The sequence below is a fragment of the Montipora foliosa genome, chromosome 11 (genome assembly GCF_036669935.1).
Source record: "Montipora foliosa isolate CH-2021 chromosome 11, ASM3666993v2, whole genome shotgun sequence".
Classification (NCBI taxonomy): Eukaryota; Metazoa; Cnidaria; class Anthozoa; order Scleractinia; family Acroporidae; genus Montipora; species Montipora foliosa.
Window position 1 is genome coordinate 26687956 of NC_090879.1, and position 11982 is coordinate 26699937.

The window sequence follows — 11982 nt, forward strand, 5'->3', positions numbered from 1 at the left end:
ATAGATTTCCCGAACCTCCGGAAAATGGAATTATGGTCTGTGGAAAGCCATGTGTTACTTCCCGCAAGATCTTAAAGACGGCTCAGCTTAACCGGAGTATCTTTTGTGAGCTTGTAGATGCAACCGATGGACTTCTGTAAATGAAAATAGGATAGCTAAGGTCTCTCATAATTTGATCTCAGAAGTCATGGCGATGCAAGTTAAGTTCCCGTTCGGGAGATTTGTGAGCGTTCTTGTCACTCACGTGGACTCATCTTCTGGGAGCTTTTTCGTTCAAATCAACGATGAGGCGGGAAAATTGGACTCGCTAATGGCCGAGATAGAACAGAACGTATTATCAGGGCGAGCTAAACCACCAAAAGCCTCCGAAATCGCGGTCGGATGCATTTACATTGTGCAGTATCTGGAAGACAGTCGCTGGTACCGCGCTCGAGTATTAGGTGTGAACTTGGCTGACCAAAGCTGTGAAGTTTTTTTCTTGGATTACGGCAATACCGAGATTGTTCCTCTAACCTCTGTGAGAAATGCCGAGGACAGGTTTTGCGAACTTCTCCCTCAATCCTTCGAATGTGAACTTGAAGGGTTCGATCGTCTCGGCGGTGAGTTCATTCCATTGCTAAGTGACACCATTTTGGAACAAGAGCTGTTTTGTAGGGCCGTGCAGCTGAAGAAGAACTGCGTTCTTGTCACTCAACTTTTTTTCGACGACAGAGGTACTCGATCTATTTTTGACGAGATGCAGAACGGAGGACACGGGGCTTTGACAGATTCTCTCAGTAATGGTCTTTCTCCTGGAACCTCTGGACCATCAAACTTAAAGAAAGATGCCAAGTTTCAGACCATCAGTCTACCTGCTGATTCTTTTCATGATCTCAGTGTTACTTGGGTTGTGGATCCTTCACACTTTTGGTGCCAACTTTTGTCAAATTTAGAGATCCTTGAAGTGCTCATGGAAAATCTTGCAGAAGTGTATGCAAACCTTGATCCAGCAGTTCTCCCACTCCAGTCGTGTACGGTTGGGTATCCTTGTTGTGCCAAGTTTTATGAAGATGACGCATGGTACAGAGGAATTATCACCAATGTGAGTTCGATTGCAACTGGACGGATAGAAGTAAGGTTTGTTGATTATGGCAACACCCAACACACTGAACTGTCGGATATAAGAGATCTTAAGGAAGAATTCCTTCAACACCCTTGCCAGGCAATGAGTTTTGCTATTGCTGGTGTTGAACCAGCTAGTAAAGATGGACAATGGGCTGATGAAGCTAAAGCATTGTTTGAAAAGCTCATCAAGTTTAAGCATGTTGTTGGACTAGTAACTAGTATTGAGAGTGATGGACGGCACAGAGTTAAACTCATGGATACGACTTCTGATCTTGATATGGAACTAAACCAGATTCTCATTGCTGCTAACTATGGTGTTAAGTCCTCCGACCCACCAAAGCCTACTGCCACTATTGTCCCTGGTGCTTCCAATGGGCCGCCTCATTCATCTTCCAAGTCAGTTCCTAGACCAGTTTTTGTGAAGGAAGAAATCCTGATTGGAAAGGAGGAGAAGGTTTTGGTCACAAATATCATTAGCCCTAGTAGGTTCTACTGTCAACTTTTTAGAAATGGCCACATATTGGAGAAGTTGATGTTAGAGGTTGCACGCCATTATTCGAGTCTTCCTGCACAGGAAGAACTGCTGTCGTCACCTTTCCCTGGTGACCCATGCTGTGCTCAGTTCTCAGAGGATGGTTGCTGGTACCGTGCAGTTGTACAGAACACTACACAAAAGGGAGTCTCTGTGTTGTACATAGACTATGGAAACTCTGAAACAATACCAGCAAGCAAAATCAAGAAATTAATACCCAAGTTTTCTGAGTTACCTCAACAGGGTATTGAGTGTTCGCTGAACAGGATTATACCAAAGGTCTCAAGTGACCAGTCGCAGTGGAGATTGCAGGACATAAAGAAATTCAAGGATTTGGCTCTTGAAATGGAGGCAGTGATTACTGTTGTTGCACGAGATAGTAGTGGAGTTTGTAGAGTTGAACTTGTGGTTAAAAACAAACAAGAAGAACAGAACATTAGTGAAGAGCTCCTGATCAATGGAAATGCTGAACTAGCAGATGGGGCCATGCCTGCCTCCGCTAATTTTGAGAACCTGAGATCACAAACTCTACCAAATCCTAGCTTGGAGGTTGGCCAGTTTGAGGATGTCATTGTCAGCTTCATTGAACATCCTTGCAATTTTTGGTGCCAGCTTCAGAAATCTGCCTTTGATCTAGAAAAGTTGATGCAGGAGATTGCAGAGCAGTATGCTGTCCCAGGACAGAAGTCTGGCATTTCTCATCCTTCTTGTGGTATGTTAATTGTTGTACTTTTTGCTTGTTGGCAAGTCTGCTTTAGTAATGTTGCATTGAGATAAAACAAATAAAGGAAATATGCGTTATGTAGAAATTTCCGTACTGAACACTTTTTCAGCCATTAGAGGCTGAATATGTGTAACACCGTGCACCGGATGCTCAGTTGGTTGAGCACCGGGCTCTCATGCGGGAGGTCGTGAGTTCAACTCTGGCCGGACCAACGCTCAGGGTCTTTAAATAACTGAAGAGAAAGTGCTGCCTTTGTAATTACATCTGCAAATGGTTAGACTCTGTAGTCTTCTCGGACAAGGACGATAAACTGTAGGCCCTGTCTCACAACCCTTCAATGTTCATAATCCTGTGGGACATAAAAGAACCCACACACTTGTCGCAAAGAGTAGGGCATGTAGTTCCCGGTGTTGTGGTCTATCTTGTGTGGTGTATCATGGTTGGGAGAGTAAAAGCTCGGAGATATTAGCTACACCCAGCTACTCTTAAAATCCGAGGGTAAATAAAGATATATGATATGACATGATGATATGAACTCTAGCAAATACTGGACTTCCTAATTACCATTGTTTATAGTCAGCAAGTTCAGTTAACTCTCAAGTTGGCGACATAATTATCTGAGCTCATTTTTGTAAACACGCTGATTGACAGTTTTGCAGGGCTTGAAATTGCAACCAATACAGTTGCATTTGCGACTGAATTTTTTCTCTTTGCGACTTGTTTTCATCTTCGCTCTTTCAGAACAAAAGGGTTAGCAGTTGCCACTTTGCTGCTCTTTTTCTTACTAAAATAAATTAAATGACAGAATTATTTTGTTTTTCGCCTTGAGTCTTCTTTCAATCTGAAGATGGCGTAATTGTAGCTTAATTTCGCTGCGATGTTATGTGCACAACTCCATTCCTTCGATATCATTCGCCATTTTCAGCAGTTTCTTTCAACACAATTATTGTGGGCTCATATTTTGTTTTGCCGCACCGCTGACAACACAATGTAGTGCGACGATGTTGCGACTAAACTTTGCGAAATTGCGACTACATTTTCGTACCTTGTTGCAAAATTGCAACTGGATTTTTTCGCTAATTTCAAGCCCTGTTTTGTCGTGATTATTTTTTTTCCAGTAATGAAAATAGTGGTTCAAACTACAGTACGCTGCCATGCAAATTTTAGTGCCTATATCATTTGAACATGTTGAAATAGGCGAAAGAAATAATTATAAGGATTTGTATAGAACAAAGGTGCTTTGCCCTCCAGTCATGCTTCAATAATTGTCATAGCAATTTTGTTTTTATTTTTATAATTTCCCTCGATATTTGGTAGCGTTTGCTCATTTTTCTCACTTGTTCTATTTTATGTAACTTTAACCCTTTGACGTCCAAACCGGCCTAAACCGCCAGACGATTTTACTCGTCAGTGGGTTAATCACTCACTGAAAAACCCCATTAAGGTAGCTGGAACCAGTTTCACTACTTTTAAGGACCTTTTTGTTAGAAGGGTTGTCACTACAACACTGTATCACATATAATAGCATTGTTATGGTACCATATGAAACATCAATTATTGCTTAACAAAATGCACCCACTATTGTAACTTAATAGGTTACCATGGCAACATGAAAACACTCTATATTTCGTCTAGACTTGCTTATATCTCAAAAATAAATTCATTGACCGTCCTTTTTTAATGTTGAATAGTAATTAGCAATCGGAGATAGAACTATCAGCAAAGTTTAAAAAAATTACTATTCTACATGTACAATAAAAAATGGGGGTCACTGAGTTCATTTTGAGATATACGTAAGCCAGTAAAGAGGAAATATAGGGTGTTTTTGGAGAGTTTTTGTGTTGCCATGATAACCTATCACCTCACAATAGTGGGCACATTTTGTTAAGCAATAGTTGGTGTTTTATATGGTACCATAACATTGCTGTATCGTGATACAGTATGGTAGTTATAACCCATCTAATAAGAAGGTCTCTTAAAGTGGTGAAACTGGTTCCAGCCACCTTAAAATCTGACTTCATTTTGTAGCACTTAATGCTGGAAAATTTGACAGGAGGGAGGGAAAAAGTGTGTAGCTGCAATCTTGGACAGATAAAATGGGAAATTGAGACCACCTGTCCCCCAAAACCATTGATGGTAAAATGGTTTGTTATGGCCTTTTCATGCAGCTTCATCCTTGATTTAGGGGGAAGGTGGCATTTCTGTTCCATTTTGATCTGCCCAATATTGTAGCTTCAAACAAAAATATGGTATTGAGTTTTCAGATGGTTATAAGATCTTGATCTTATGTGACATTTCTTTGAAAATGTCCTCTCTGCCTAAGTGAAGCATGACGTTATTTTAATTTCTGAAATATTTTTATAAAAGCCCAGCTTTGGTGTTGGAAATGGTCTATTGTCATCATGGCTGTCAATAAGGGCCCGTAGCCAGCCGATTCAAAACCGCTGGCTAGTAAGCCATCATCAGCCGGTGACTTTCATCTCATTTTACCACCAGTCAAGGTTAAAAATCTTACACTTTTACTTATTGAAGAAACCTTTAAAGCATTCTTCTCCCTGTTTTGAGTGGAATTGACAGGATATTTTACGAAGATTAACCCATTGACATTTGGGGTTGCGGCGTGTGACAGGTATTGATTTATCCAGCGTGACGTATGTTAATTACGGCAGTACATGAGCACTAAAAATAAACCATATGCGCAGTAAATGTACACAAGAGATTGAGTTTTAGAATTAAGTTCAGCGGAAGAAGAAACAGTGAACTTCCACATGATGCAAAAATAGTTCGAAAAAGTGATTGAAAACGCGTCCTGAGGATCAAATGAAAATGTAGACGCAGACTTTTCGAAGCTGTGCATGATAGGCTGTCAAGAAAGTTGTTTACCATTAACTAACAATGCGCTTGAAAAAATATATATTACAACTCAAAATATGCCTTGTGCAGTTTACAGTTGAGTCCAATCACTCAATGGATAAAAATTGTTTTCAGTTTATGCCAATCGCCTTGCTTTCTTGAGGGTATAAGTGCAAAAATTATACTCCAAACGCGGCTGCTGAAACAGAAATTCACTACGAGTTTTCTGCCTTTCGCAATACACAAAACTGCAAAAGTAATTAAGTTAATTGATAACTACCATGTTTTGTTAGAGAACAAACAAGGTCAAATTGTTTAGAAAAGTGCTCTGAGCACTTCAAAGACTCTCACTGATGATAACTTACGACATCACAAGAAAAACAACAGAGAAAATCGCTGGAGGTATTCACACATTTGCGGAATATAAACGCATGATCGATTTGACATAATTTGTTGAAAATACTGATCTCCCGAGGTATGTCGAAGGCGAAAATTGCTTCAAATTAAATGAGGGCAAAAACATTGTTATTCACAGTAAAAAATTCATCGGTTGACCAATATAAAGCTTAATTCTGGAGCTTATCAATGCCTTGATTATGTTAACACCTTTGAAGGCCTTTAATTCTGCGCGGCTTACTTCATGAAAACGGACAATGCGCTAGGTGGTATTCAAGAGCTTTTGATGGGCATACCGACGTTTCGGTTCCCGTCAATTCCCATAGATCATCTCCTATGAAAACCAAGAAAAATATCTAATTTGTTACGATTATCTAAAACAAAATAAATGCCGGTGGCTGGCATGAAATCTGGAACTTGAATATTATTGAGCTTCTTCAGCATCGGTGTCATTGTTCGTGCCTTGATTGCCACTGTCTTCTTCGCCACTTTTAAAGTCATCTGAATCAAAATTGCTATCACTAGTAACCCCTGGGAGGGTCACCCAGAAGTCATACCAGAAGTCATACCAGAAGTCATACCAGAAGTCATTTTTTGAGGTTAAAAACCTGGCTACCGGCCTATTAATTAATCATTTGTCAGAAAGAAGAAATTCCTGTCCTCTTTAAAAAAAATTGACACGCATTGCTTACGTGTGGTAGTGAAGTAACACAGCGATTTATTCCATAATGTCAAGTAAGCTGTGTGTTGTCTTCCAGGAGATTCAAGTTGTCTTTGCGTAATATGTAGGTCTAACAGTACACGATATTGTTTTGGTATTGTCTATCATTGTAGCGCCATGGTAGAAGTCTTAGATAAATAGCCCCTTGAGAAGACATGTGGTTACTAGCAAAGTACTGAACCCAGAGAGATTGAAGAAAATAAAAGGGAATCGAGAAACATTGGCTTCTGGGCTGACATGTTGATCATGCAACTTCTTTCCACCACAAGTGTAAGCGTGCACTGACAGCATCTGACAGCTTTGCAAACAAAAGTTGAAAGCTGAAGTTGAAAGCTGAACTTTATCCCTGTTCGGCGGGGTTAGTAAGAAATATACCACTCAGTAACAGAAGCATAGGACCGAAAATTCTATTTTAATGCTATCAACTGCGAACCAAGCAAGATACAGATTTTGTTAGCTTGCTTTATGCAAAACAAATATTGATGTAAAAGTAAATAAATATGGATACACAATTTTTAAGAAGAGCAGAAGGAAGTTTCAGGACGGTCGATCGAGAATAAAATATTTTGCCATCGGTAACAAAATCTACGACATGAAAACAACATTAATTTTGAACCACGAATATAAAAAGTTACCATCAGCGAAAAACAGTTTGGGAGATTTTAGTTGTTTTGTTGTAATTGTACAAGTTTGGCTGCACCGAGTAAATCGCACACCGAATTCACCGGGTGCTCTGATCAAGTTACCGCGTTACTTTACCGCGGCATGTTTACTCGCGAAACAGTGAAGCAACTGTGTCAAATGATGCCAAGCTACCGGGTTTTTGTTTTTGTTAGTTTTCTTTTTCTTTCGATTGTTATAAATTTTGACAAGAAATGTGCGAATTCAACACAAAGATCACAATCGCCCAACTCTCAGAGGTTGACCATTGTTTCTGGAAAATCAAAAATTTACTCTCCAAGACAAGGTTATTTATCACCAGGTAATTCCATGGTTTTGGTAATAGCAGCTACTTTATTATTCATCAGCGTCACAATCTTTTGCCGATTTTGGGGGTCATTTTGTTGAAACTCAAGCACGCTTCCAACAGACCTGTTTATTTTCGTGACTTATGCGTTACCACAAAAATTCTCCCCGTATCACATTTCCACACATGTATGCAAATTTGCTAAGCTCGAAAATTACACAACATGATCAATTTACAAAAGCTGGACATTTCACAGAAATATTTTCCACCGAAACATTTATTGAAACAAGCAACATATTTGCTATAAGAGGCAAGAAACCCTTCCTATTTCAGTTGCGTGCGTGCAAGCGAAACACACAATCACAAAGCATATGCAATTAAATAAATTTCTGACAGTTCACATTCAACCCTTTTCGAAAGAACCTTGACCGTAAATAATAAAGCACAAAAGAGACAACAAGCTTTCATTCAAGTAATTTTTCCCTGTCACATTTACAATTTTTTTTAACCTTTGCAGAGTTGAGTACAAAATGAATGTTACTTGCCAGACAAACAGGCAAACTTTACTCAAATAGATGCGACTTCAGTAAACACTGTGAGACACACAACAGAGATCACAGATCTACTTGTGGTGTTCGATTCCTTCTCTGTCTTTGTTGAACCCGTAAGTTACCAGAGAAATTTCCATTTGGTTTCAGTGTTGTACGTAACACCACCTTAGGCTTGGCGAAATATTAGAAGTACAGCATATTTTGATTTCGGCTCGACGGGCGAAAGATTCACGCTGTCGAAGTCCATTACTCGTCGCTTTTAAGATTCCAGATCTTTATGTTTCACCGCCTGTCTTGATGTTCCATTCTTGAGCTCCATATGGGTATATTTTCTTTAAAGATGTACTAAAACGCCATTTGCGTTACAATGACTTCCGACGCCAGTACAGGTTAATTGTGCAGAGCAAGCTGCGCATTACCCCAGCCCCCTCAAACCTAACAAAATACGCACAGAAGACTCTATGCACAAAGACACCACTTAGCAGGGGAGTGACAGGCAAGACTTTTACCGACACGGAAAAAAATACTAAAAAAAATAAAACGGAAATCTACCCATTTTCCGACTGGGTTTGGCAACCCAGTAATGAAAGTCAACCCCAAATAATTTTAAGCTCATTTGACAAGATGACGTTTAACCAAACAATATTGGAAGGTTTCAAAACAGGCAAGCACTTTTTTTTTTAGCTTTTTTTAACCTATTGACTCCAGGGGGTTCCCACTGATAAGTAAAATCGTCAGGCGTTAGACAGAGTAAAATAACAAGTCTGGCCGTTTCAGGCTGGTTCAGGGGCCTGTTTCTCGAAAGTCCCGAAAACTTTTGTGAAAATGCCAACTGCTCGTTTTGGAAAGTCAATCTTTTAAGATGTTTTAAAGGTAATAAAAAGAAGAATGACTGTGAAGTTTGATGACTTAAATCCTCTCCGTTCTTGAGATACAAAGGAAATTGTGACACCCGAAAATGGCCCGGAAAGTTTCGGGACTTTTGAAAAACGGGCCCCTGGCGTCAAAGGGTTAATGTTGAGTGATTCACCAATTGACTCCTGGGGGGTTCCGCATTGACAAGTAAAATCATCTGGTGTTAGACAGAGTAAAAGTCTGGCCGGTTCAGGTTGGTTCGGATGTCAAAGGGTTAAGAGCCTTTTTTAACCCATTGACTTCTGAACCTTCCAATGGGGGAACCCCCTTCCCCCCCTCCCCCCTCCCCCCACTGACCCCCATTGATGAGTAAAATTGTCTGGCTTTAGACACTCACTCCTAGGAGTGAATGGATTACAACTGTAAGAGTTAAATGTTGGTCTTTCATTCACCTGCCACAGTTACTGGGCATTTCAAAAGCCACACGCAAGTTTCCCTCTTGCAAGAGGACGGTCCTGTATTGAGGCAAGACTTTTCTTGTGAAAAGGTGATGACTGACTTTATAGATATGTGACAAGCTTGTGATTGTTGTGATTTTTGTAGGTATGCTGTGCTGCGCTCAGTTTACAGAAGATGACAAGTGGTATAGGGGGAAAATTACAGGGGTGGTCAAAGGAGGCCAGGTTGAAGTCCACTTTGTAGACTATGGGAACTATGAGATGCTTCCAGTTTCACGCATAAGAAAGCTTCCAGCAAAGTTCTTGGCACTTCCACCACAAGCTGTGAAGTGTGCTCTGGCAAAGATTGATCCTTTAAATGAGAACTTGACATCTGACAAAGTTATGAATAGGTTTGAAGAACTAACACTGGAAAAAGAGCTGGTCATGATGGCAGACAAATACAACGAAAAATCCAGTTTTTATGAGGTGGTTTTGCTTGACACAAGTGAAGGTAAGAATCTGGACATCGCTAAAGATATACAAATTCTTGTGGGACCCTCAACGAAACGAGAAATGGTGGAGATTCCTGGGATTGAAATGCAGCCTGGCACCACAGAGAAGGTATTTGTCTCATCAGCAACTGGTCCGAAGAAATTTTCATGTCAGCTTTTGAAGATGGCAGATTCCTTGGATGAGCTCATGAACGAGATGTTTGAGTATTATGAAGCTCTCAGTGGACAGCAGGAACAACTCTCCGCACCCTCAGTTGGCGAGTTTTGTGCTGCCAAGTTTACTCTGGATGATGGGTGGTATCGGGCCAGAATTCTTGAAGTTAAGGATGGCATGGTGTCAGTTGTTTACGTTGACTATGGAAATTCAGAGACTCTTTTGCTTTCCAGATTGAAGGTATTAGCTTCTAACTTTTGCAGGCTTCCTATCCAAGCTAATGATTGTTCTTTATCTGGAGACTCCAGCTTTGCTTCTGATGATAAATTTCAAGAACTTGTTGTGGAGAAAGAATTCATGGCTAGCATAGTTTCAGTGAAAAGTGGAGTTGCTGTTGTGGATTTAGTGTTAAAGGAATCCAATGAATCAATCTCAAACATTCTTAACAAGCAAGCAAGCCAGCAAAGCACAGAAACACCTTGCAGTGTTCCTTGTTTGCAGTGGAAGCCTGGAGACACAATTGATGTTTTTGTAGCATTTGCAGAAAGTGCCCAGAAATTCTTTTGTCAAACAGGTAGTCTCTCGTCGGAACTGGATGATCTAATGAATCAGTTGGAAGAAAATTACAGTGGTGATTCAGAAAATCCTTCAACAGTAGCTGTTGGATGTTACTGTGTTGCATGGTATAATGAAGGGGGATGGTACAGAGCAAAGGTTGAACAGGTCCAGGGGAGGGAAGTCAGAGTTCACTACATCGATTATGGTGACTGTGCAACTTTACCAATCAGCAGCATTAGAACGATGGATCCTGTCTTTTCTAAGTTACCTGCTCAAGCTGTGCAATGTTGCCTGGCAGGATTTTCCAGGGATCAAGGACCTGAGAACTTCAAAGACATTGTTTTGGAGCAGGAGTTCAAGGTAAAGGTCGTCAGTGTCAGGAACGATGGTGTCTATGAAGTTGACCTAGTAACTCAAGATGGTTCAAAGATCAGTCAAGTGCTGTCTGAGGCAGGTTCTTCATCTACCCCCGTGAGCAGTGTGACTGTTCTTCAGTGGAAACCAGGTGATAATATTGAGGTTGTAATTCCATTTGTTGAGAATGTGCAAAACTTCTTTTGCCACATGTGTCAAAGTGCAAATAATCTTGACGATCTCATGGCAAGACTGGAGGAACATTATAGCACAAACCAAGAACTTTTGTCATCAGCAACTGTTGGAGCTTTCTGCATTGCAAAGTATGAAGATGGAGGTTGGTATCGTGCCCAGGTTACCAAAGTGGAAGGAGAAAGCGTTGAAGTTTTTTACATTGATTATGGAGACACTGCAGTGCTTCCGGTTAGCAGTACAAGAACACTTAACCCAGAGTTTGCAACATTGCCTGCTCAGGCTGTGAAATGCTGTTTGAGAGGGTATTCTAACTGTATTGGAACTGAAGACTTCAAGGACCTTGTAGTTGAACAAGTATTTCAAGCACAAGTGATTAGTAAACAAGGCGCAAACACTTACGAAGTTGAACTGGTATCAGCAGATGGATCTCTGATGAGCAAATCTTGGTCCAAAGGGGCGGAAATATCAACTGAATTATCATGCATTGTGGGAACCATTCATTGGAACACGGACAAGAAAGTTGAAGTGTTTGTTTCCTTTGTAGAAAGTGCACAAAAATTCTTTTGTCAGCCTGTGCAATCCTCAGGAGAACTGGATGATGTCATGGGAAAACTTGAAGAGCATTACAGTGTGGATGAAGAGACTGTGTCCTCAGTTAGCAATGGTACTTACTGTGTGGCTCAATACGACGATGGTGGGTGGTATCGTGCACAAGTCATTCAAGTCCAAGGACACAGTGTCACTGTCTATTATATTGATTACGGTAACACTGCAATTCTTCCACTGAGCAAGATCAGAACATTAAAGCCAGAATTTGCGACATTGCCTGCGCAAGCAGTTCAGTGCAGTCTGAAAGATTTCTCAAACCCTGGAGAACCTGAGAACTTCAAAGATCTTATTATTGAACAAGAGTTTGACCTCAAGGTGCTTTCAAGCGAACATCCAGGAGTTTATGAAGTTGAGTTGCTGTCCAAAGATGGGATAAAGTTATTTGATGCAAAGACACAAGAAACTGTGAAAGGTACATGTACTTGTTTGCTTCCATCCCACCTGAACCTAACTGTTA

General features: G+C 40.5%; 1 protein-coding gene across 1 annotated transcript in view; it reads left to right on the top strand.

Moving 5' to 3' along the window:
* Positions 1-47: 47 nt before the first annotated feature.
* Positions 48-11982, top strand: part of LOC137977749 (uncharacterized) — a 35302-nt gene continuing 23367 nt past the window's right edge. The window contains exons 1-2 of the mRNA XM_068825072.1: positions 48-2348; positions 9307-11937. Of these exons, the coding sequence (XP_068681173.1) occupies positions 188-2348; positions 9307-11937 (4792 nt within the window). The 5' untranslated portion in view covers positions 48-187. The remainder of the gene's footprint in view (positions 2349-9306; positions 11938-11982) is intronic.